The sequence below is a fragment of the Crinia signifera genome, chromosome 4 (genome assembly GCF_055691185.1).
Source record: "Crinia signifera chromosome 4, ASM5569118v1, whole genome shotgun sequence".
Taxonomy (NCBI): Eukaryota; Metazoa; Chordata; class Amphibia; order Anura; family Myobatrachidae; genus Crinia; species Crinia signifera.
Window position 1 is genome coordinate 323935130 of NC_139220.1, and position 27307 is coordinate 323962436.

General features: G+C 49.0%; 1 protein-coding gene across 1 annotated transcript; it reads right to left on the reverse strand.

The window, feature by feature from the left end:
- Window positions 1–11010: 11010 nt before the first annotated feature.
- Window positions 11011–26302, reverse strand: LOC146075976 (vitelline membrane outer layer protein 1-like). The gene is made up of 3 exons (XM_083185723.1): window positions 26096–26302; window positions 12231–12340; window positions 11011–11414 (listed from the first exon to the last, which is right to left on the reverse strand). Exons 1-3 carry the CDS (start codon window positions 26258–26260, stop codon window positions 11120–11122), a joined length of 570 nt encoding a protein of 189 aa, XP_083041849.1. The 5' UTR covers window positions 26261–26302; the 3' UTR covers window positions 11011–11119.
- Window positions 26303–27307: the final 1005 nt, after the last annotated feature.

Below are 27307 nucleotides of genomic sequence, written 5' to 3' on the forward strand. Positions count from 1 at the left end.
CTGTGACGACATCATTGGTGATGCAAACCGCCTGATTGTGACTCTGTGGTCTGGTGCCACGCCTCGGACATAGGTGAGATCACTACTGAAGCAGGAGGAGTCTGCATCACTATCCAGCACTGTCTAATCCCATCTGAATCAGGCCCATTATGCAGAGAGGTATTATGACCAAACTGTTGGTGTAGATCTATCGGAGCATATAAGATTATATTGACCTCCATCAAGAAGATCTAAGCGCTTCCATGGTTCCAGTTTCCCAGTGACATCTATGGGAAGACAGCAATGCCCGGTGAAAGCAAAGACTTTCCTTTTCACATTTCACCTGAAAGGTGGCACCACAGAGAATGTGAGACGCACGAGGTGAGATGTGTGGCTCGGGGAGGACATGGATGGGTTATTTGAACGTTGAGAGGATGTTGCCCATCGCACACAGGCCCCCTCGGACTTTCATATGCCCCTGGTTAGATTAACCAGAATGCTCCAAGAAACCAGATGGTGTTCCTGGCCACCCCTCGATCCCCATGGGCGATCACTTGCAGATGACAAATGGTGGTACGAGAGGGCAGATGACACGGTTCGTGCTTAATCACGTCATTGTAGACCCTTTTGTAGACTCCTTAATTCTACAGACATCACATTCAACTTGGCTGCTGTCATTGACATACCATTATTGGTCGCTGTTACTGTTGTCCCTTGGCCACCAGAACAATGCATCATTTGTAAGAGGGGAAGTCATGTTACATCAGCTCCGCCCCCGATCAGCCTGATTCCATCACAGCCGCTGAGTAAGTCCTGGGCTACACACACACTGCACACACTGGGCAATCATTACATGGTGAGCGGCTGTTATCTAGGAGTGTCAGGTAATACGCAGGCGTGGCCAGGTGTATGAGGGGAAGTCATGTGACGTCAGCTCCGCCCCCGATCAGCCTGATTCCATCACAGCCGCTGAGTAAGTCCTGGGCTACACACACACTGCACACATTGGGGAATCATTACATGGTGAGCGGCTGTTATCTGGGAGTGTCAGGTAATACGCAGGCGTGGCCAGGTGTATGAGGGGAAGTCATGTGATGTCAGCTCCGCCCCCGATCAGCCTGATTCTATCACAGCCGCTGAGTAAGTCCTGGGCTACACACACACTGCACACACTGGGCAATCATTACATGGTGAGCGGCTGTTATCTGGGAGTGTCAGGTAATACGCAGGCATGGCCAGGTGTGTGAGGGGAAGTCATGTGACATCAGCTCCACCCTCGATCAGCCTGATTCTATCACAGCCGCTGAGTTAGTCCTGGGCTACGCACACACTGCACACACTGGGGAATCATTACATGGTGAGCGGCTGTTATCTGGGAGTGTCAGGGAATACACAGGCGTGGCCAGGTGTGTGAGGGGAAGTAATGTGACGTCAGCTCCGCCCCCGATCAGCCTGATTCTATCGCAGCCGCTGAGTAAGTCCTGGGCTACGCACACACTGCACACACTGGGGAATCATTACATGGTGAGCGACTGTTATCTGGGAGTGTCAGGGAATACGCAGGCGTGGCCAGGTGTGTGAGGGGAAGTCATGTGATGTCAGCTCCGCTCCCCGATCAGCCTGATTCTATCACAGCCGCTGAGTTAGTCCTGGGCTACGCACACACTGCACACACTGGGGAATCATTACATGGTGAGCGGCTGTTATCTGGGAGTGTCAGGGAATACACAGGCGTGGCCAGGTGTGTGAGGGGAAGTAATGTGACGTCAGCTCCGCCCCCGATCAGCCTGATTCTATCGCAGCCGCTGAGTAAGTCCTGGGCTACGCACACACTGCACACACTGGGGAATCATTACATGGTGAGCGACTGTTATCTGGGAGTGTCAGGGAATACGCAGGCGTGGCCAGGTGTGTGAGGGGAAGTCATGTGATGTCAGCTCCGCTCCCCGATCAGCCTGATTCTATCACAGCCGCTGAGTAAGTCCTGGGCTACACAGGGGAACCGGTACTTCTCCAGAGGAATGGACCGGTACTGCTGTAGGAGACAGGGACCCGGTACTGCTGCAGAGGAATGGACCGGTACTGCTGTAGGAGACAGGGATCCGGTACTGCTGCAGAGGAATGGACCGGTACTGCTGTAGGAGACAGGGATCCGGTACTGCTGCAGAGGAATGGACCGGTACTGCTGTAGGAGACAGGGATCCGGTACTGCTGCAGAGGAATGGGCCGGTACTGCTGTAGGAGTCAGGGATCCGGTACTGCTGCAGAGGAATGGACCAGTACTGCTGTAGGACTCAGGGACCTGGTACTGCTGCAGAGGAATGGACCGGTACTGCTGTAGGAGACAGGGATCCGGTACTGCTGCAGAGGAATGGACCGGTACTGCTGTAGGAGCCAGGGATCTGGTACTGCAGCAGAGAAATTGGAGCGGTACTGCTGTAGGAGTCAGGGATCCGGTACTGCTGCAGAGGAATGGGCCGGTACTGCTGTAGGAGACAGGGATCCGGTACTGCTGCAGAGGAATGGACCGGTACTGCTGTAGGAGACAGGGATCCGGTACTGCTGCAGAGAAATGGACCGGTACTGCTGTAGGAGACAGGGATCCGGTACTGCTGCAGAGGAATGGGCCGGTACTGCTGTAGGAGTCAGGGATCCGGTACTGCTGCAGAGGAATGGACCAGTACTGCTGTAGGACTCAGGGACCTGGTACTGCTGCAGAGGAATGGACCGGTACTGCTGTAGGAGACAGGGATCCGGTACTGCAGCAGAGGAATGGACTGGTACTGCTGTAGGAGCCAGGGATCCGGTACTGCAGCAGAGAAATTGGAGCGGTACTGCTGTAGGAGTCAGGGATCCGGTACTGCTGCAGAGGAATGGGCCGGTACTGCTGTAGGAGACCGTTACCTGGTGTTGCCGCATAAAAAATCGACCGGTACTGCTGTAGGAGACAGGGACCTGGTACTGCTGCAGAGGAATGGACCTGTACTGCTGCAGAGGAATGAACCAGTACTGCTGCAGAGGAATGGACCGGTACTGCTGTAGGAGTCAGGGAACCGGTACTGCTGCAGAGGAATGGGCCGGTACTGCTGCAGAGGAATGGACCGGTACTGCTGTAGGAGACAGGGATCCGGTACTGCTGCAGAGGAATGGACCGGTACTGCTGTAGGAGACAGGGATCTGGTACTGCTGCAGAGGAATGGACCGGTACTGCTCTAGGACTCCGGGACCTGGTACTGCTGCAGAGGAATGGACCGGTACTGCTGTAGGAGACAGGAATCCGCTACTGCTGTAGGAGACAGGAATCCGGTACTGCTGCAGAGGAATGGATCGGTACTGCTGCAGAGGAATGGACCGGTACTGCTGTAGGAGTCAGGGACCCGGTACTGCTGTAGGAGACAGGGACCCGGTACTGCTGTAGGAGTCAGGAATCCGGTACTGCTGCAGAGGAATGGACCGGTACTGCTGTAGGAGTCAGGGAACCGGTACTGCTGCAGAGGAATGGACCGGTACTGCTGCAGAGGAAAGGACTGGTACTGCTGTAGGAGACAGGGAACTGGTACTGCTGCAGAGGAATGGACCGGTACTGCTGTAGGAGTCAGGGAACCGGTACTGCTGCAGAGGAATGGACCGGTACTGCTGCAGAGGAATGGACTGGTACTGCTGTAGGAGACAGGGACCTGGTACTGCTGCAGAGGAATGGACCGGTACTGCTGTAGGAGTCAGGGAACCGGTACTGCTGCAAAGGAATGGACCGGTACTGCTGCATAGGAATGGACCGGTACTGCTGCAGAGGAATGGACCGGTACTGCTGTAGGAGACAGGGATCCGGTACTGCTGCAGAGGAATGGACCGGTACTGCTGTAGGAGACAGGGATCCGGTACTGCTGCAGAGGAATGGACCGGTACTGCTCTAGGACTCCGGGACCTGGTACTGCTGTAGGACTCAAGGACCTGGTACTGCTGCAGAGGAATGGACCGGTACTGCTGTAGGAGACAGGAATCCGCTACTGCTGTAGGAGACAGGAATCCGGTACTGCTGCAGAGGAATGGATCGGTACTGCTGCAGAGGAATTGACCGGTACTGCTGTAGGAGTCAGGGACCCGGTACTGCTGTAGGAGATAGGGACCCGGTACTGCTGTAGGAGTCAGGAATCCGGTACTGCTGCAGAGGAATGGACCGGTACTGCTGCAGAGGAATGGACCGGTACTGCTGTAGGAGTCAGGGACCCGGTACTGCTGCAGAGGAATGGACCGGTACTGCTGTAGGAGACAGGGAACCGGTACTGCTGCAGAGGAATGGACTGGTACTGCTGTAGGAGACAGGAATCCGCTACTGCTGTAGGAGACAGGAATCCGGTACTGCTGCAGAGGAATGGACCTGTACTGCTGCAGAGGAATGGACTGGTACTGCTGCAGAGGAATGGACCGGTACAGCTGCAGAGGAATGGACCGGTACTGCTGCAGGAGTCAGGGACCCGGTACTGCTGCAGAGGAATGGACCGGTACTGCTGTAGGAGACAGGGAACCGGTACTGCTGCAGAGGAATGGACTGGTACTGCTGCAGAGGAATGGACCGGTACTGCTGCAGAGGAATGGACCGATACTGCTGTAGGAGACAGGAATCCGCTACTGCTGTAGGAGACAGGAATCCAGTACTGCTGCAGAGGAATGGACCGGTACTGCTGTAGGAGACAGGGATCTGGTACTGCTGCAGAGGAATGGACCGGTACTGCTGTAGGACTCAGGGAGATGGTACTGCTGCAGAGGAATGGACCGATACTGCTGTAGGAGACAGGAATCCGCTACTGCTGTAGGAGACAGGGATCCGGTACTGCTGCAGAGGAATGGACCGGTACTGCTGTAGGACTCAGGGAGATGGTACTGCTGCAGAGGAATGGACCGATACTGCTGTAGGAGACAGGAATCCGCTACTGCTGTAGGAGACAGGAATCCAGTACTGCTGCAGAGGAATGGACCGGTACTGCTGTAGGAGACAGGGATCCGGTACTACTGCAGAGGAATGGACCGGTACAGCTGTAGGACTCAGGGACCTGGTACTGCTGCAGAGGAAAGGACCGGTACTGCTGTAGGAGACAGGAATCCGCTACTGCTGCAGAGGAATGGACCGGTACTGCTGTAGGACTCAGGGACCTGGTACTGCTGCAGAGGAATGGACCGGTACTGCTGTAGGAGTCAGGGACCCGGTACTGCTGTAGGAGTCAGGGACCCGGTACTGCTGTAGGAGACAGGGACCCGGTACAGCTGTAGGAGACAGGGACCCGGTACTGCTGTAGGAGTCAGGGACCCGGTACTGCTGTAGGAGACAGGAATCCGGTACTTCTGTAGGAGTCAGGGACCCGGTACTGCTGTAGGAGTCAGGGACCCGGTACTGCAGCAGAGGAATTGGATCTGTATTGCTGTAGGAGTCAGGGACCCGGTACTGCAGCAGAGGAATGGACCGGTACTGCTGTAGGAGATGGGGAATGGACCGGTAATAATACGGTATGAAATGCACAATAACGTAGTATCAGAGAACATACATAACACATATATAATGTATGTATCCCATTATGAATCAGACAGTAACTGAGTGACTATACAGTAGATGGGGCAATAAGGGGTCAATGACTTCCATAGTGGGTCAGCATGACCCTGATGCGCACTGTGCTGTGACAATGACATTCGCTGTGAATACACGGCACACACTAATCATTACCAGGAATGGGCCGAGATATTGTCAGTGAGTTATTAACCCTGGTGGGGCTCATTCTCCACATACACCTGCAGACTGCCGAGGACAAGCCCAATCACAAGTGTGCGCAGCTGGTGTGTGGTCGACACTTGATCGACAGGGAATAGAATGACCACTATTGGTCAACTGGCAAAAGGTCTACACAAGCAATAGGTTGACATGGAAAAACTGCACCCAGAGGGCGCTGCAGAGGTTGTGAGTACTGTATAGCTGCATACCCTCCTGCATTCTGCGGGAGACTCCCTGACATAGCAGCAATCTCCCTCATTAGTCTAGCGATCTCCCTCATGTCACCTAGCCCATATAACACTGTTACATCATAGTTACCTCCCCCCATGCATTCTGCGGGAGACTCCCTGATACAGCAGCAATCTCCCTCTCTCCCTCATTAGTCTAGCGATCTCCCTCATGTCACCTAGCCCATATAACACTGTTACATCATAGTTACCTCCCCCCCTGCATTTTGCGGGAGACTCCCTGATATAGCAGCAATCTTCCTCATTAGTCTAGCAATCTCCCTCATGTCACCTAATCCACATTACACTGTTACATCCTAGTTACCTCCTCTCCTGCATTCTGCAGGAGACTCCCTGACATAGCAGCAATCTCCCTCTCTCCCTCATTAGTCTAGCAATCTCCCTCATGTCACCTAGCCCACATTACACTGTTACATCATAGTTAACTCCCCTCCTGCATTCTGCAGGAGACTTCCTGACATAGCAGCAATCTCCCTCTCTCCCTCATTAGTCTAGCAATCTCCCTCATGTCACCTAGCCCACATAACACTGTTACATCATAGTTACCTCCCCTCCTGCATTCTGCAGGAGACTTCCTGACATAGCAGCAATCTCCCTCTCTCCCTCATTAGTCTACCAATCTCCCTCATGTCACCTAGCCCACATTACACTGTTACATCATAGTTACCTCCCCTCCTGCATTCTGCAGGAGACTTCCTGACATAGCAGCAATCTCCCTCTCTCCCTCATTAGTCTAGCAATCTCCCTCATGTCACCTAGCCCATATTACACTGTTACATCATAGTTACCTCCCCCCCTGCATTCTGCGGGAGACTCCCTGATATAGCAGCAATCTTCCTCATTAGTCTAGCTATCTCCCTCATGTCACCTAATCCACATTACACTGTTACATCCTAGTTACCTCCTCTCCTGCATTCTGCAGGAGACTCCCTGACATAGCAGCAATCTCCCTCTCTCCCTCATTAGTCTAGCAATCTCCCTCATGTCACCTAGCCCACATTACACTGTTACATCATAGTTACCTCCCCTCCTGCATTCTGCAGGAGACTTCCTGACATAGCAGCAATCTCCCTCTCTCCCTCATTAGTCTAGCAATCTCCCTCATGTCACCTAGCCCACATAACACTGTTACATCATAGTTACCTCCCCTCCTGCATTCTGCAGGAGACTCCCTGACATAGAAGCAATCTCCCTCTCTCCCTCATTAGTCTAGCAATCTCCCTCATGTCACCTAGCCCACATTACACTGTTACATCATAGTTACCTCCCCTCCTGCATTCTGCAGGAGACTTCCTGACATAGCAGCAATCTCCCTCTCTCCCTCATTAGTCTAGCAATCTCCCTCATGTCACATAGCCCACATTACACTGTTACATCATAGTTACCCCACCCCCCCCCCCTGCATTCTGCAGGAGACTCCCTGACATAGCAGCAATCTCCATCTCTTCCTCATTAGTCTAGCAATCTCCGTCATGTCACCTAGCCCACATTACACTGTTACATCATAGTTGCCTCCCCTCCTGCATTCTGCAGGAGACTCCCTGACATAGCAGCAATCTCCCTCTCTCCCTCATTAGCCTAGCAATCTCCCTCATGTCACCTAGCCCACATTACACTGTTACATCATAGTTACCTCCCCTCCTGCATTCTGCAGGAGACTCCCTGACATAGCAGCAATCTCCCTCTCTCCCTCATTAGTCCAGCAATCTCCCTCATGTCACCTAGCCCACATTACACTGTTACATCATAGTTACCTCCCCTCCTGCATTCTGCAGGAGACTCCCTGACATAGCAGCGATCTCCCTCTTTCCCTCATTAGTCTAGCAATCTCCCTCATGTCACCTAGCCCACATTACACTGTTACATCATAGTTACCTCCCCTCCTGCATTTTGCAGGAGACTCCCTGACATATCAGCAATCTCCCTCTCTCCCGCATTAGTCTAGCAATCTCCCCATGTCACCTAGCCCACATTACACTGTTACATCATAGTTACCGCCCCTCCTGCATTCTGCAAGAGACTCCCTGACATAGCAGCAATCTCCCTCTTTCCCTCATTAGTCTAGCAATCTCCCTCATGCCACCTAGCCCACATTACACTGTTACATCATAGTTACCTCCCCTCCTGCATTCTGCAAGAGACTCCCTGACATAGCAGCAATCTCCCTCTTTCCCTCATTAGTCTAGCAATCTCCCTCATGTCACCTAGCCCACATTACACTGTTACATCATAGTTACCTCCCCTCCTGCATTCTGCAAGAGACTCCCTGACATAGCAGCAATCTCCCTCTTTCCCTCATTAGTCTAGCAATCTCCCTCATGTCACCTAGCCCACATTACACTGTTACATCATAGTTACCTCCCCTCCTGCATTCTGCAGGAGACTCCCTGACATAGCAGCAATCTCCCTCTCTCCCTCATTAGTCTAGCAATCTCCCTCATGTCACCTAGCCCACATTACACTGTTACATCATAGTTACCTCCCCTCCTGCATTCTGCAAGAGACTCCCTGACATAGCAGCAATCTCCCTCTTTCCCTCATTAGTCTAGCAATCTTCCTCATGTCACCTAGCCCACATTACACTGTTACATCATAGTTACCTCTCCTCCTGCATTCTGCAGGAGACTCCCTGACATAGCAGCAATCTCCCTCTCTCCCTCATTAGTCCAGCAATCTCCCTCATGTCACCTAGCCCACATTACACTGTTAAATCATAGTTACCTCCCCTCCTGCATTCTGCATGAGACTCCCTGACATAGCAGCAATCTCCCTCTTTCCCTCATTAGTCTAGCAATCTCCCTCATGTCACCTAGCCCACATTACACTGTTACATCATAGTTACCTCCCCTCCTGCATTCTGCATGAGACTCCCTGACATAGCAGCAATCTCCCTCTCTCCCTCATTAGTCTAGCAATCTCCCTCATGTCACCTAGCGCACATTACACAAGTTCCTTTGGAGACCTTTGTAAGGAATTTACAACTATGGGATGGAGATTGGGCGTGTACTGGATGTGCTGTGGGTGCATTTTGGGCATGCCATGGGCATGTACTGGATGTGCTGTGGGCATGTACTGGATGTGTTGTGGGCATGTACTGGATGTGTTGTGGGTGCGTATTGGGCATGCCATGGGCATGTACTGGATGTGTTCTGGGCATGTACTGGATGTGCCGTGGGCATGTACTGGATGTGTTGTGGGTGTGTACTGGATGTGCTGTGGGTGCGTATTGGGCATGCCATGGGCATGTATTGGATGTGTTTTGGGCATGTACTGGATGTGCCATGGTCGTGTACTGGATGTGTTGTGGGCATGTACTGGATGTGCTGTGGGTGCGTATTGGGCATGCCATGGGCATGTATTGGATGTGTTGTGGGCATGTACTATGATGTGTTTTGGGCATGTACTGGATGTGCTGTGGGTGTGCACTGGGCACGCCATGGGTGTGACATATGCAGGTGTGAGTTCTCTCACGCAGAACAGCTGATACGTGGTTGTATACGAAAAGCCCCATGTCGACCTTTTGACTGTCGACCTTGCCCTTGTCGACCTAATGCTTGTGTCGACCTCATGACCTGTCGACCTAAACCCATGTCGACCTTGTTGCCTGTCGACCTAGTGGTGTCAACCCAATGCTTGTCGACCTAGTTGCTGTAGACCTAATGACCGTATCCCCTCCCATTAGTGTAAGGGAAGCCCCCTCACCCTGCAGTCAGTGCGAGGGGATCCGGCTCACCCTGCAGTCAGTGCGAGGGATGCCCTCTCACCCCACAGTCAGTGCGAGGGGATCCGGCTCACCCCACAGTCAGTGCGAGGGGATCCGGCTCACCCCACAGTCAGTGCGAGGGGATCCGGCTCACCCCACAGTCAGTGCGAGGGGAGCCGGCTCACCCCACAGTCAGTGCGAGGGGAGCCGGCTCACCCCACAGTCAGTGCGAGGGGAGCCAGCTCACCCTGCAGTCAGTCAACTTTTTGGATTGTGATGTATTAGATCGACAATGTCAACACCAAAAGGTCAACACTGAAAGGTCGAAATGGAAAAGAGAGATCAACACATGAAAAGGTGTCGACACCTTCGCTCGTCATGCTTTGTGCCAAGTGTCTTACTCCTCTCCTGGCTGCGCGTGGCGCACTTTACCGATCCCAATCGGAATCCGTGTGGATGACAAAGGATGGAAAAAGTACAAAAATTGTTCAACAAACTCAGGTACTTGTGTCGTTTCACGGCGCCACTGCCCGCGGATCGCATCACACGCAAATCGCATGCGATTTAGCACACCACCACCATCCATGTTAGCCCAAAGCGTGGTGAGTGCCGCGATGGGACGTGTAAAAAAAGTCCGAAGCATGGCGTGCGCACGCGCAATACACGCGCTCGCCACACTTTATAAAACCAACTCCACGCCGACGTGGATAGTGGAGTAGGATCAGTTCGGGAGGACGCGTACCGCATGCGATTTGCGTGCAATGCGATGCGATCTGCGGGCAGTGGCGCCGCGAAACTACACAAGTACCAAAACTGGATAAACTCACGTTGACCTTTTGACGTACAAACCACAGCCATTGCGACATTTTGCTTGTGTCGAACATTTTACAATATAGACCGATATAGACCAATATAGACCTATGTACGTTGAAACTATGGGGCGGAATGGAATTCCGCCCGAGTTCGGTGGCAGCGTGGGATGCCGGATGAATTTGGACATTTTTTAAAGGGGCAATCACTTACAAGTCAAATCCATGCCTTCTAAGTCACTGCCCCTTTAAAAAAAAACATCCAAGTTTGAAGGCATTCCCACACCACCACCAAACTTGGGCGGCCTTACATTCTGCCTATGGTGTCAACCTATTGACACTTATCTAGACATTGTTTCAGCCATCTGGATACCAGTGATGACATATAGAGCTCTGGATGGTTGTAGGAGGGGGCCCCCAAATCATGGTCCATGAGGTTTAAATCCACCTCTAGGTCTGTTATTATAACTTTATCATTCCACAACGTTGGATAAAATGACCATATAGTAATTAAACATGGAGGCTTATGTTTATTTTTGGGGACCTGGAAGTTCTGCAATTGGAGCAAGCGTAGACTTCCCACCATATGCAGAACTGAGGAGCTTGGCATGGTTCATCATCATTCATCGCAGCAGAACATCTTCACGTCATTAAGGGCGGTGTCGTCTTCATCTCCCTGAGGCGGCTCCACCTTGGTTTGAATCCCACAGACTCCGAATTCGCAGACCTTACTCCAAGAACCATACGACCCCCAGGGAGTTCCGGCCCCCTCCATTTTCTCCCCACTGGAGCAAAGCACCTTAATGTTATTGACAGCTGTGTCATCTTCTGGACCTTGATACCCTTCCACCTTTAATTGGTAAGACTCAATGTGGCCGCTGACACATTTCATTGTAAGAGTCCAATTGCCCCATCTGTGGAGATAAAGACGGAGACAAAGTTGGTCATCGCTGGAACGGGCTCGTTTCTTCTTCATGTGAAGATACAGTTTATTTTATTTGTTCAAAACTCAGACCCAAAACCGTAAAGAATCAGACAATATATTGTAGGAGAAGAAAATGAACGCATAACAAATATACTAAACAATGACACATTATTGATGAGGTGATCAAACCTTCTAAAGAGACCAAGGGGGTATTTCGGCACGTCAGCGTTTTTCCTTGGCCATCTCATATCGACCTATTTTATGTGATGACCTAATCCATTGTGACCTTCAGAGGTCGACCTTCAGTGGTCTACTAATATGGGTCGGCCCAATGGCCGCACTGTTGCACCATGCCCGGTTATGGAAGCATCTGCGATTGTCACTGCATGCAGCAGGTAGGATGTGGGATGCTCAATACATATCCTGATGTCGCTGACATTTGCGTGTCCTCACGCAGTAACTGCAGGAGCCCAACCCCCAAAATTAGCGCACAGGACCTGTGACCAAAATCATGCCGGCTCCTGCAAATCATAGGCAGTTACAGGGGTGGCTGCTTGTAGAGAGAAGATGGTGGTGATGATAGGACAGGCTGAAGGCCAGGTATGTGAGCAATGACTTTAATAAGGTGCAAATCAGGTTGGTCCAATGTCAATTTATGTCTACATTCTGTACCAAGTATCATTATGGTGCATTTTCCACTGCCCAAGCCTCACAGTTGGTGTAAGGTAATGACGGGGGTAGGCTGCGCTGCCTAGGTGACAGTACTGTACGCGTGCCCATAAATATGAGCCTACTGCTCACTTACTGGGCGAAGGAGGAGTACACAGCTACACGATTAACGTCCTCTGGGCAATAGCAAAGTAAACGGATTCCGTTCACAGCTGTATCATCATCCTGCCCCTGATTCCGTTCCACCTAAAAAGAAAAAAAATTATATATTAGTAAACAAAAAAGGTATGGCCTATTGGCTTCTGACCAGCAGGGCCTGATTAAGCCTTTGAGGGGCTCTGGTCACTTTAGACAGGGGGCCCGCTCCCTCTTGTCATTACTGGCCGCAAACTGCACAGGAGCATATTACACTTTCAAAACAAGTAAATGCAGTATAAACTTGGTCAATGGCTCACAGGCTTAGCGGCCTCTGATGAAAAACCCTCCCATGACGAGGCTGCTGATGTCCTCCATGGGCCTGAGAAGCATTGATGAGCTCCACCAATCAGCTCAGCACAAGCCTCTCAGCCTCTGACCTCTTGTGCAAAGTCTCATGGGACTTAGTCAACTCCCAGTAATGCACTACACACTTGTGCAGTCAGTGTGCCTTGGCTCCCGATGCTCAGCACCATTAATCATTGTCACATTGGCAGATAGGTGAAGCTGCGGCACTGGGGGGTGGGGGGAGAGCTCTGGGTGTCAGTGTCCCTCTTATCCACTTCTCGACCAATGAGCAGAAGTGGAAGAGAAAGTGCATCTGCAGCTCCTCCTAGCCTTGGACTTACAGCGCGGGCAGGAGGCGCTACAGGATAGTATCCGGGTTGGCGCTGCACTGCGCTTTCAGCTCGCCTGTCATATAGTTTGACAGGAGCAGCAAGCGGCAGAGCCAGACTGGTGTCTCCCTGCAATAACAGATTGCGGCTACTGCTGGCTCTGGGCAATTAGAGGGACGGACGGACAGACCGGTGGGGGGGGGGGGGGGGGGCGGAAGACATGATCCTCTTAGCTTTAATTAATTGCTACTAGTGCACTGTGTCTCATGTCACACTGCTGCAGAAATTCTTTGGGGTCCCTCAAAACATCGAGGCCCGGGACAGGTGTCCCCTTGACCCCCCTGTCGCCGGGCCTGAATGCAGGTCTCTACCATGTGTCTTGTTGCTGTGCTCAGTCTTGCCATGATGTATGACCTGTGACCTTTGCAGCAGTTTGGCTGTTCCCCACCCAGTTTACAGCCTCCTACACAGCTGTTTCTGTTTCAACCTACATATAAAAATGATGATCATTATAACCTGTTTGGTATGATTGGTTAATCATACACTTCAATATAATCCTACAAACACCAATTACATGTGCACCTAGAAGAACTGCAGTTTTGAAGGCAATTTATATTTTGTTCTTTGAATTTGCATTTTCTCAATTAATTAGCATAAACTATTAATGCTTCTATTTTGTAAAGCATTCTTACTGTGCAGCATTTTTTCCACAACTTCCTAAAATGTTTGGAAAAAGTCCCTGTTAACCCTAGAGGGGGTAATAGGGGTCAAGAACTTATAAAAAAAGAAAGTTTTTGGATCTATACCCTGAATACCCTCTCTCCCAGAGGACTGAATGAAGGGGTTGATATTGTAGCTTTCATTCAGCTCTCATCCTTTGACTTTTTCTGGTGCCTTTCTCTCTGCTCCATTCTAGCACTTATTGTGATGCCCTTTTGCTAATATATCTGTTTATATACTGTCCCATTCTAAACTAATAGGTAGATCTCGATGTAAATGGGACAATGACCTAAATGAGCATGCCTTCACTGGTCTTACTATTCGAGATCCCCAGCCCCATATCTATTTATCATTGTACCCCCTTACCTTTTTTAATTATCACTATTTGTTGCTTAGGGTAACACAATGTTGGCAATTTACTTATATGCTCTAGAAGGGATCTAACCTCCATCTAGCCACCTCTATATGTATTCACAGCACCCATGCACATATACATGTGTCACCCCACATAATTATTAGGAGGTTTGCACAGTAATTTAAAAAAAAATATTAATAGAATTAGTTCTCTGACAGTACCTACATATACTAATATGGCACTTTTCCACGTATTATTATCAGCCCCGTATATTTTTTTCATTTTATAATACCTGGTGTTAGTGTATGAGGGTAGTACACTGGTAGCTGCGCGATTTTATAATATTGTATTTAAAGGACAATTGCGCTGTGAATATCCATATATAGCATATTAAGTTCCCCCTAAGATGGCGCCTGTTTGGAACGCACGTATATAAGCATTGCGCTCCACTAACTCTGTTACATCCACACACGGAGGTAACGTCCGCCCAGCTGCAGCTTAGCCCTTTAACTACTGAGGAGGAGCTCTGACGTTGGCGCAGTTCAATATGGCGCCCGTTTGGAACGCACAACGGAGACGCTGCGCGTTCCACGGCTCAATTAGGGATTATAACAGCGTATTCTATCCCTATTATATAGCGGCAATAAGCCCTAGTATGTTTACATATTGACCTACTCAGTTCTTTAAATACTATGCTCATTTAGCGTGTATATACACGTATTGCCACACACTGCACGTTTTGGGAAACAGGAAGTAGTTACACTCCCAGTGCTCCATAAATAGCTGCCTCTCTCATAGGAGTTCATTCTGATTTTGGATCCCAGGCTGTACACTTCCGGTTTTACTCCTAAAAGTAAGTACCCTTCTAAGGCATTTGACTTTGGGTCATTGTTCTATACCAGTTCATGGCTTGTAAAACACTGTTTTGTATTTATTCAAAGGTTCTGAAGTGTCTTAGGAACCATACCTGAATACTATTGAACAGCTGATGTTGACCACTATATTACCACATTTGCACTCATTCTTGTGACGCTGTAAGTTCAAATATGTATGTTTGTCACCTATCGGTTAAAGGTGTAGGTGAAGGGAATAGGTAAAGATGATCATTTGAATATCCATATTTCATCCTATAGATATGTCCATTTCCTATTAAGGCACACCACTGAAACACACCTGCGTTGAACGACTTTTTTGGGTCCTAGACAGATGTAATAGCAGCTTTCCTGTGGCATATATGTAAGTCTTTATATCTTCACTGGAAATCATCCAGCTAGAAGTGCTGGTGAAGGTGCACACAGGGCATTTTTATTAATATTTACATTCCTTCCTATAGTAACGCCCACCACCTACTCAGGTCTCGCATTGAGTTTCACTCCCCTATTTGCTGGACACTGTATGTGATCCGCTAAATCGGCAAAAGGTATTAATTTTATCAATATTAGGTGACTACACAATATGGGTGATTCTGTACCCCTTGGGACTATTTTATAGCTTTTTCTATGCTAATCATTTGATGTCACAAAACGTTATTAAGATCCTCATGCCTGCTACCTATTACCTTAGGAGCACATTAAGGCATACCAATAATTTCTTCTTCTCCGCTGTCCTCCACTCCGTATCATAACTGTCATCCATGATTTGTTCCTTGCTTTTATGTTCATATAAATGAACTTTACTATTTGTATTATTTACAGTGATTTTACGTCTTGCTGACTTATTGTTCGCTAAGCCCCTGATGAAGTCAATTTATTGACGAAACGCGTTGGGCCTACAACACCATCTGTACCCAGGGGCGGATTGGGGACCAAAAGTGGCCCTGGAAAATTTCTGGAAGTGGCCTCATGTGGGCGGCACCAAATCAAAATGGGCATGGCCATCATAACAGTAGGCGGGGTTACTACATCAGTATTGCTGCCGAACTTGAAGCTGAAAGATGCACGTGTTTCCACCTAGTTACAGGTGTTGCGCCGCCAAAACAATTCAGCTGAGGACACTGCAGGAAACAGGGCTGATTACTTTGAATACATATACTTAAAAAATATGTATATGAAGTTTTCAGCCCATGTATAATTCTGAACAATGGGAGGAGGGAGAGCACCTCTCAGGGAGGGGGAACATGTTCATGAGCTCCCCTCCTAAAACCTTAATGGGGCAATTTCAGACCCTTTTCTAAGCGATCTGACTAGATCACCTTCGCTTGCCACAACTTTACTAAAGGTAATACATGGTGGCGTGGATACATATATGTTAGAAAGTAGTCCAGCACTTCACTGACACAACACTACTGCCCCGGTGCCCTCAGCGAAAACAACACCTTAATAAAGCGGTTATACACCTCAAAATGCTGTAGTATATGTGACATACTGTATTAAAACAAAGGTAGGGGCCCACTATATATACTTATTTATTTTAATTACAGTTGGAGCAGTTTTCATTCAACCCAACAATGCGGCATGTCTGCCCATCTCGACGCACCATTAGCTGAGATTGGGACGTGCGTGCGTGATACTTGTGCACCACATTCGCAGCAATGGGACACACAAGTGTTTCAGACGCTAGCGTGTCCCCATCTTGGCGCATTGTTGGGCTGAATGAAAATGGCGCCATATGTAAATACAACTGCTGTATTGCTGCCTCACACACACTTGCACTTACTGTAAATATTGGGACTCAGAGCCTGAAAAGCAGCACAGCAACAGCAGAATTTGTGGTTGCTTAGTGTTGTAACTAGACTTCTTACATAATTCGTCCCCTCCATGACGTTTTACCGCGATTATCGGGCCTGTGGGGAGGGGGAGCCAAATTAAATTACAATTGAATATGTCGGCTTTGCTATCACCCCACAGGTCATCGAATCGCAGTAAAATGCTGCGTGGAGAGGGGGGCAGCACGGGGCTACGATTGTGTGATGAAATGCATTAGAAAAACCATTTGTGGTCAGGGCCGGTGCTAGGGTGTTCGGTGCCCTCCTGCAAACTTTACATTTGCGCCCTCTCCTAATTTACAAAGGGACCGCGCACACAAAAAAACGATGTGGATGGGGCAAGGCCACTCATTTCAACTTACGTCACACAGTAAACCATCTTATTCACATTATACAGCACCAGTGCCATAACTAGACATTTTGGTGCCCTGTGCCAGAAAGTGAATTTGTGACTGCCCCATGAACTGGGGCACGCCAAAAAATAGGGGTGTGGCTTCATGGGTAAGTGGCATGGCAACATAACAGTACCAATAACACCATAATGCCATTACACATTATGGCTCACGTGGTAATGCCACACAGTACTGCCTATTCCACATTATGTCACACATTGTGATGCGCTTACACATTATGCCACACGCTGTATTTCCCCTCACACAATATGCTGCACACTTTTATGCTCATATGACACTAGTGCCTTTTATTCACATTACACTTCATAGTAGTGCCCATACACAAAGGGGGAAATTTACTAAGATGTGAGTTGTATTTCACATGGGATGTTGCTACGGGCAACCAATCAGATGCTACCTTTTATCTTCTAGGAGGTGCTAAAATAATGAGAAGTAGTTTCTGATTGGTTGCCCATAGCAACATCCCATGTGAAATACAACTCACATCTTAGTAAATTTCCCCCAAAATGTCCACAGTAGTAGCTTTGCATAACATAAACGCCCACTGTGCCCTCAGTAGTATCGCTGACTATACATATTGTCCGCACCAGTTGCCAAAAGTCTTGGCACTGATTATACGTAACACACACACCAGTTGCCGACAGTAGTAGTGCTGCCTATACATAATGCCCACACCAACTGCCGACAGTAGTAGCACTGCTTTTACCGTATGCCCACACCAGTTTCCAACACTAATAGCGCTGCATTTAGCTAATGCCCACACCAGTGCCCGACAGTAGTAGCGCTGATTTAAACTAATGTGCACACCAGTTGCTGACAGTAGTAGTGATGCCTAACACCAACACCAGTTGCCGACAGTAGTAGTGATGCGTAATGCCCACACCAGATGCCAACAGTAGTAGCGCTTCTTATACCTAATGCCCACGCCAATTGCTGACAGTAGTAACGTTGCTTATAACTAATGCCAACACCAGTTGCCGACAGTAGTAGTGATGCGTAATGCCCACACCAGATGCCAACAGTAGTAGCGCTTCTTATACCTAATGCCCACGCCAATTGCTGACAGTAGTAACGTTGCTTATAACTAATGCCAACACCAGTTGCCGACAGTAGTAGCGATGCGTAATGCCCACACCAGCTGCCAACAGTAGTAGCGCTGCCTATATGTAATGCCCACACCAGTTGCCGACAGTAGTAGTGCTGCCTATACATAACAACCACACCAGTTGCTGACAGTAGTATCGCTGCCTATATGTGACGCCCACACCAGCTGCCGACAGTAGTATCGCTGCCTGTATGTAACGCCCACACCAGTTGCCGACAGTAGTAGTGCTGCCTATACATAATGCCCACACCAGTTGCCGACAGTAGTACCGCTGCCTGTATGTAACGCCCACACCAGTTGCCGACAGTAGTAGTGCTGCCTATACATAATGCCCACACCAGTTGCCGACAGTAGTATCGCTGCCTATACATAATGCCCACACCAGTTGCCGACAGTAGTAGTGCTGCCTATACATAATGCCCACACCAGTTGCCGACAGTAGTAGTGCTGCCTATACATAACAACCACACCAGTTGCTGATAATAGTAGCCCTGCTTATACCTAATGCCTACACCCGTTGCCGACAGTAGTAGCGATGCTTTTACCTAATGCCCACACCCGTTGCCGACAGTAATATCGCTGCTTTTAGCTAATGCCCACACCAGTAGCCGACAGTAATAGCGCTGATTTTAACTAATGCCCACACCAGTTGCCGACAGTAGTAGCGATGCTTATACCTAATGCCTACACCAGTTGCCAACAGTAATAGCGCTGATTTTAACTAATGCCCACACCAGTTGCCGACAGTAGTAGCTGCCTACAGTATATGTAACGCCCACACCAGTTGCCGACAGCAGTAGCACTGCCTATATGTAACGCCCACACCAGTTGCTGACAGTAGTAGCGCTGCCTATATGTAACACCCACACCAGCTGCCGACAGTAGTATCGCTGCCTATATGTAACGCCCACACCAGCTTCTGACAGTAGTATTGCTGCCTATATGTAACGCCCACACCAGCTGCTGACAGTAGTAGTGTTGCCTATACATAATGCCCACACCAGTTGCTGACAGTAGTAGCGCTGCCTATATGTAACGCCCACACCAGCTGCCGACAGTATCGCTGCCTGTATGTAACGACCACACCAGCTGCTGACAGTAGTATTGTTGCCTATATGTAACGCGCACACAACAGCTGCTGACAGTAGTATTGCTGCCTATATGTAATGCCTACACCAGCTGCCGACAGTAGTATCGCTGCCTATATGTAGCGCCCACGCCAGCTGCCGACAGTAGTATCGCTGCCTATATGTAAAGCCCATACCAGCTGCCGACAGTAGCATCGCTGCCTATATGTAACGCCCACATCCGCTGCCGACAGTAGTATTGCTGCCTATATGTAACACCCACACCAGCTGCCGACAGTAGTATCGCTGCCTATATGTAAAGCCCACACCAGCTGCCGACAGTAGCATGGCTGCCTATATGTAACGCCCACAACAGCTGCCGACAGTAATATCGCTGCCTATATGTAACGCCCACACCAGCTGCCGACAGTAGTAGCACTGCCTATATGTAACGCCCACACCAGCTGCCGACAGTAGTATTGCTGCCTATATGTAACGCCCACACCAGTTGCTGACAGTAGTAGCGCTGCCTATATGTAACGCCCACACCAGCTGCCGACAGTAGTATCGGTGCCTATATGTAATGCCCACACCAGCTGCCGACAGTAGTATCGCTGCCTATATGTTATGCCCACACCAGCTGCCGACAGTAGTCGCGCTGCCCATATGTAATGCCTACACTAGCTGCCGACAGTAGTAGCGCTGCCTATATGTAATGCCCACAGCAGTTGCTGTCAGTAGTAGCGCTGCCTATATGTAACGCCCACACCAGCTGCTGAAAGTAGTATCGCTGCCTATATGTAACGCCCACACCAGCTGCCGACAGTAGCACTGCCTACATGTAACGCCCACACCAGTTTCCGACAGTAGTATCGCTGCCTATATGTAACGCCCACACCAGCTGCTGACAGTAGTATCGCTGCCTATATTTAACGCACACACCAGCTGCCGACAGTAGAAGCGCTGCCTATATGTAACACCCACGCCAGCTGCCGACAGTAGTAGCGCTGCCTATATGTAACAACCACACCAGCTGCCGAAAGTAGTATCGCTGCCTATATGTAACACCCAGACCAGCTGCCGACAGTAGTATCGCTGCCTATATGTAACGCCCACATCCGCTGCCGGTAGTAGTATCGCTGCCTATATGTAACGCCCACATCCGCTGCCGGTAGTAGTATCGCTGCCTATATGTAACGCCCACATCCGCTGCCGGTAGTATGGGGGGGCAAGCATTGGAGACGCACAGATACCAGAATCCCCAGCGCACTCTCGCTGATTGCTGCGCCAGGGACAGGTACAATGAGGATGGCTCCATCTGGACACAGTTTGCTGACAGTATTACTCGCTCTCATACACTTTTTTTTTTTTACCTTAAAATCTGTGGCAGCTCATCTTCTCCTTTCATCAGCCCTGCTGTTCTCCAGTGTAGCTCCGCCCCCTTGTCCCGTGTGGCTCTGCCCATCCGATCCGTGTAGCTCCGCCCCCTATCCAGTCTCTGGTGACAGTCACTGCTGTACAGTAAGTTAGAGGGGGGTTGGGACATGGGAGCTGGGAAGGGCTTCATTCTGCTGGCGCTGCTGCCTGTAGTGTGACAGGCAGCAGCCACTTAAAGCAGCAGCAGCAGCAGCGCGGGGGAGAGAGGGAGAGAGGATGTGTTCTCTGCTCAGTACGCTCACTGACTGGCTCCCCCGTTGTCTTCGCAGCTGCACCACCTGAGTTGCTGGTGATCGCTGCGGCTGGCCTCGTCCTCTGTAAAAATGAAGAAGCAGGAAGCCCCCTACACGCACAAAGCTGGAGATGGGGACCACTTCCGGGCACGGCCACTGGTGCTATTACCCATAACTCCGCTGTGGCCGGCCCCTTCAGTCACATGTCACAGTGTCACCAGTAGCTGTCGGCCTCACTATCGGCCGGCCTCCCGGGAAAATTCCCGGTAACTTTAATGGCCAATCCGCCCCTGTCTGTACCAATAACAGACCAGCTGTACCTTTTAAATTGGAAGTCTTTGTGAAGACTAAAAAATAAATGTATAATTTTTAAGTTGTTGAGTTGTATTTAGCGCACTCTAAATTTCTTTTCTATATACAGGTTGAGTATCCCGTATCCAAAATGCTCGAGACCAGGAGAATTTTGGATAACGGATTATTCCGTATTTCGGAATATTTTAATATTTCAATGATGTATTTTGAAGTATCTTGCATTTATGCTGTATAAACACATAATATACACACAAATATATTTTATTACCACATAAAATACACACAAACATATTTTATTTGTTCAAAAAACAAGGTTTCAAAACGTGAAACAAAATTTGTGTACTATCTCAGCACTGAATTTGAATGCCAAGCAATCATTGTCTTGCACATATATAGTGCCAGTTACATATCATGTCCCCAGTAGTGCTGTTACATATGTCCCCAGTGAGTTTTTAGCAAAAAAAAATTTTTTTTTTCACTTTCTGGAATGTCCGTATTTCGGAATAATTTGGATAACGGATATTCGGATACGGGATACTCGACCTGTATATATATATATATATATATATATATATATATATATATATATATATATATATATATATATATATATATATATATATATATATATATATATATATATATATAAATACAGTTTAATTAATGCATATTTGGAAACCCACGATCACCAATGTGAGACTGCTGGGACTGGAATCCCAGGCCCCGACAGAAAGGGGGAGAACCTAGCTCCTACCCAGTCTAGATGTTATGTATGACCTGTATTGCTGTCAGAGGAGACAGATGCAGCACACAGGAGACAGCAACAGCCAGAAGACACAGGAGAAGGTATGTGTCTGTGGGCTGCGGGGGCAAGAGCTGGAGAAACAGAAGAGGACTGGTTGGATCTGGAGAGACACTTTGGGCTTGAAAGAAAGAAGGAGGCTGGAGAGACAGAAGGGGACTGACTGAAGCAGGAGAGAGAAGGAGGCTGGAGAGACAGAAGGAGACTGGAGAGACAGAAGTGGACTGAATGGAGTGGGGGAGACGGTATGGGATGGAGAAACAGAAGGGGACTGGCTGGAGTGGGAGAGACAGTATGGGCTGGAGAGACAGAAGGAGGCTGGAGAGACAGCAGGGGATTGGCTGGAGTGGGAGAGACAGTATGGCCTGGAAAGACAGAAGGGGACTGGCTGGAGTGGGAGAGACAGTATGGGCTGGAGAGACAGAAGGAGGCTGGAGAGACAGAAGGGGACTTGCTGGAGTGGGAGAGACAGTATGGCCTGGAGAGACAGAAGGAGTCTGGAGAGACAGAAGGGGACAGAAGGGGACTGGCTGGAGTGGGAGAGACAGTATGGGCTGGAGAGACAGAAGGAGGCTGGAGAGACAGAAGGGGACTTGCTGGAGTGGGAGAGACAGTATGGCCTGGAGAGACAGAAGGAGTCTGGAGAGACAGAAGGGGACAGAAGGGGACTGGCTGGAGTGGGAGAGACAGTATGGGCTGGAGAGACAGAAGGAGGCTGGAGAGACAGAAGGGGACTTGCTGGAGTGGGAGAGACAGTATTGCCTGGAGAGACAGAAGGAGGCTAGAGAGACAGACGGGGACAGGATGGAGATGGAGAGACACTTTGGGCTGAAAATACAGAAGGAGGCTGGAGAGACAGAAGGAGGCTGGAGAAACAGAAGGGACTGACTGGATCTAGAGAGACACTTTGGGCTGAGAAGACAGAAGGGGAACTGGTTGGAGAGACATTTTGGGCTTGAGAGAAAGAAGGAGGCTGGAGCTGTAAACATATGGGGTGAGGCTGAATTGAACTAGGGCCGTGGCACATTGGGGGTACCTTGGGATACCCGTAGGGGTGCCTTGGATTGGTGGTCCAGGACCAATTAAAATTTTTTATATTTACTATAATAGGCAAATCCAGTGCTGGTGTCTACCAGTTATAAGCAGAAGTGAATATCATTCCTCACCACATAATTTAACCTAGGGATTACATATTTATTAAACCAAACCAGGCTCTTGGCTCGGTCCTGGTTCCCAAAATATGGGGGACAAAAGGAGTAGCAGTCCCTTGTATTTGGAAACCAACACTGGTCTCAAACAGCCAGCAGACAATTTTTACACAAGGTCCCCAGGCAAAGCTTGAGCAATGTGGATGGTCAACTCTGGCCAGGTCCCTGGGATGGTGGACACCCGCGAATAAAGAGGTCCCCCCCTCCAGGGAAACCTCTTCCCGGGCTGATGTTGAAAAAAGTGTAAAAATTTAATTTTTAAAAATAGATATTGGGTTCTGTGGTAGAACTATCAGATTGCGTCCTCTTGGGTTCAAGTAGCATCCAGGGATTCTCGGGAAGGGGCAGCATGTGCTAACACACATTTAGCTCCATCAGTCCACTGGATACTGGATTCGGTTTATTTTATTTTTATAATCCCTGAATACTACATGGACTGAAGGTGACACAGTCTTCGCCGTACATTGGCATAACAAAAAATGAAGAGCCCCCCAGCCACTGAAAGTTTGGCAGGCCCCTCCTCGTCCGTACCGTTACGCCTGCCGCCGCCAGGTCTGCCCTGTAGCCGGGACCTGCAGATCTTCCCGTCTGCATTCCCGATGCTCCCCTTGCTACTGCTGCCATGAAAAAGTCCCTTGTAAAATGGCCGCTGCCTCACAGCAGACAGGTGTTTATGATGCCTCTACCTCCTATAGCATCCTGAATAACTGTCTGCTGTGAGGGGTGGCCATTTTGTGAGGGGCATTTATAATGGCAACTAAACAGTAGCAGCGCCAGGACCACAGATAGGAAGATCTGCAGGTCCCAGGAACGGAGAAACAATATCCCCGCTGACCCCCAGCGCCCACACTTACAAACGCCTCCAAGTCACCGCAGGGCCTGTGGAGTTATTGTTACGTCACTGCGTGAGTAGGATTTTTATTCACAGGTACCAATGTGGATTCAACTGGACAAGAGGGCTACTTCAAACATTTAAATAAGTTAAATGGTCAGGAGAAGGTTAAACATATAATAAATAAATATATAAACATAATATAACCAGTACTGCACTTTCTAAGCTCACAATCTCCCACCTCATAGTAAGGCTCCTGTCTCTTCCTCCTGGCAGCTGCTCTCTGGTCCATTGCGATGTTTGAGGGCTCAGATCCACACATACAGTAATGTGGTAGAAGAAGCTGGTACACTGGGCATGTGCAGCAGCTCTGCTCTGTCCCTTACACTGCATGATGTGGTGCCAGCTCTACTGATCATATTATATATTTCATTCCCCCCCCAGTATTTATGGCTCAATGAGAGCGGGGCTGGTTATAGCCGGTCAGGGAGACCCAACGCCGTTTTTATTTTAGTTATTTATTTTTCTTATTTGTACACTGAGAAGCATCGCACGGATCTGACTGATGACTGATCTGTGCAATGCTGGCACCTCATCCGTATTTGGCTGCCAGGAAACTCAGCAGCTAAATATGAATCACTTCACCCAGTGTCGGACTGGGGCAGGAAGGGCCCACCGGGGGAATGTAGTGGTAGGGGCCCATGTTTAGGGGTGTGGCCAGCTACCACAGAAATTTGCTAGGTGATATACCAGATTAATAACCGCAATGCACTGTAGAGAATACACAATAGTCATGTGCACTACTAGATAACATGTAGAATTCAACTACACTGGCTGTAACCCGATCCCTAGAGGATGAGTAGGGCCCCCAGGCAGTGGGGCCCACCGGGGATTTCCCCTGCGCCCCTCTGGGCCAGTCCAACCCTGACTTCACCATCGGAAAATACAGATCTGGAGAATATGGCAGCTTCAAAAATTATCCGAATTCTCTGTTCGTACTTTTGGTCCGATTACCAATTACAGATTATTGGACGATTGTTGCCGTATACGTTTATTTACAGGATAGGCCGCAATCGGCCTTCTAAGTACATGACCCCCATAATCTCCATTTTTCACTTTATCTCTCTCTATGGCCTGATTCAGACCAGTTCGCTTGGCAGCGAATATGCAGCCAGAATAAATATCGAACAACCGTGTATGCACACAGTCCACAGTGCGCATACATGGAGAACCATTGCAGGCTGTTCGCAAGGTAATCGGCAGGCAGCTCCCCTTTGTAGGCGGCACCCCTGTGTTTTCTGGGCATGCCACCTAAATACGCAGGCAGGCCCGACCATTGGGAGGGAGGGACGCTGACGTCCACAGCGGCCTCCATCTCCCCGCGGTGATCGTAGTGTATAGACTCAGCTGTCCACAGAGGAAGGGGGAGATTGAGGTGGGGCAGCATTTACCTGATGGCTGGGCTCCAAACATTTGCATCCCAGCGGTAAGGTCTGAATTAGGATAAGCGGCGGTCTACCAGCTCTGGCCTGGCGCAGAGCCGAACTTCCCGTCAGGCACATGAGGCACGGAGCGGCACTTGGATGCTTCTGTTGGTATTGTCAGTCTGAATTGTACCAGTACCTGCTGAGTATCCACTGTACTGTACCATATTCCATCTTGAATAGAGGGTATTTAATAATAGCCATTAAATTGGCTGTTATTAAATTAGGGCTTATCAGTAATCAATAAAAATAATACAAATAGGTGGTAGAGGGGGGGGGGGGGGGGGAATTGTTGTGCAAGGAGCGCCCTTCCCCCTAATTCGGACCATGGCCTGGTGGGAATATAGAGTGAGATAGAGAACATTACTACACACATGTCAGGTCTAATTACATGACTTAATTGCACCTATTCTAACATATTAGTCCTCTCCATAAATGGATTTCCCTTCTTCTGCCCCATTCCCTCAGCGCCCCCTCCCTGTCTTCCCAACAACATGGACGTACCTCAGTGACTTACCTTCAGAGAGAAACCTTTAACCTTTAATCCATTCGGACACCTCTCAACCGGTCCCCATGCGCCCCATTTAGCGCCATTATCGGTGGTGATGTAATTATAGTCCAACTGCCCGAACCCAACCGGGAGGAGAGACAGGAGGATGAGCGCTGGCGTGATGTGCGCCATTGTGATTAGGAATGGAGAAGACCAGGAGAAGACCAGAAGCAGAGCTCTGAGGGAACTATTTATGGGCTGGCTGGTAGGCTGTGGTCCAAGATAAAGAACAGCACACCGTGCTGGGAGATAACTGGCGTTTATTTTACATTTCATTACTGTTGCTGAGCAAAGGTCAGAATTTTGGAGGAGTTTGTGCCAAACTGCCCTATTCTTAAATGGAATCAGCTGGAAACTGTGACTTATAGATCTATAGATGCCAGGCATTGCCCCCCTAGTATTAGTAACACCACCAAGTTTTACACCAAGCCTGAAAATCGAAATTTGGTTTAGGCGATTATGTCAAGCTAACTTGGGAGCTTAGGTTGAGGGAAGGTTCTATGAGGTGGCAAACTGGAAGAGATGGTACCAGAGAAACCAGTGTGATCAAGGATGCCCAAGGTGCAACAGTCACTTTAGCATCCACCCATGAGAAGAGGACCACCAAGTCCTCTATACTGTATACAACATTAATACCGTACCAAGTATCTTTTACTGTATGTATTTTTTCAAGCGTTTCATTACACTGTGATAAAGGAATTTTTATGTTTTTAATCATTCTGTCTGTGTGAAACTTGCCTAAGAGCCATGATCAGCTGTAGGATGTTCGAGAATGGGTTGTTCATTTTTTGTACATTAGTTATAGATGTCCTTTGCCAAAATATTTATGGGGCAAGGCGAATGCGATACACTTCCAATTGTTCTGAGAGAATAAGCAGGACCTTGTCATGAGATATGTGACCTTCAGATCGAAGCGGGACTGTCAATGGGACTGAAGAAATGGGCAACCCAATGCTATATTTTTGATTTAATTTCTTAAACTCCACATCAATAGTCTTGTCTAGAACGGGTAGCTGGACTTCATGTATGGTAACATACCTTTCTCCACAACTAGGTAGAGAGATGGGTGGTAAAATATTATTGCATTTGGTATGGGTAGTCCCCAACCTACTTGACACTGGTATTGAAAATGACAAAGCAATGGCAACTTGATACGGGAGAAGACAAAAGTTCCTCCAG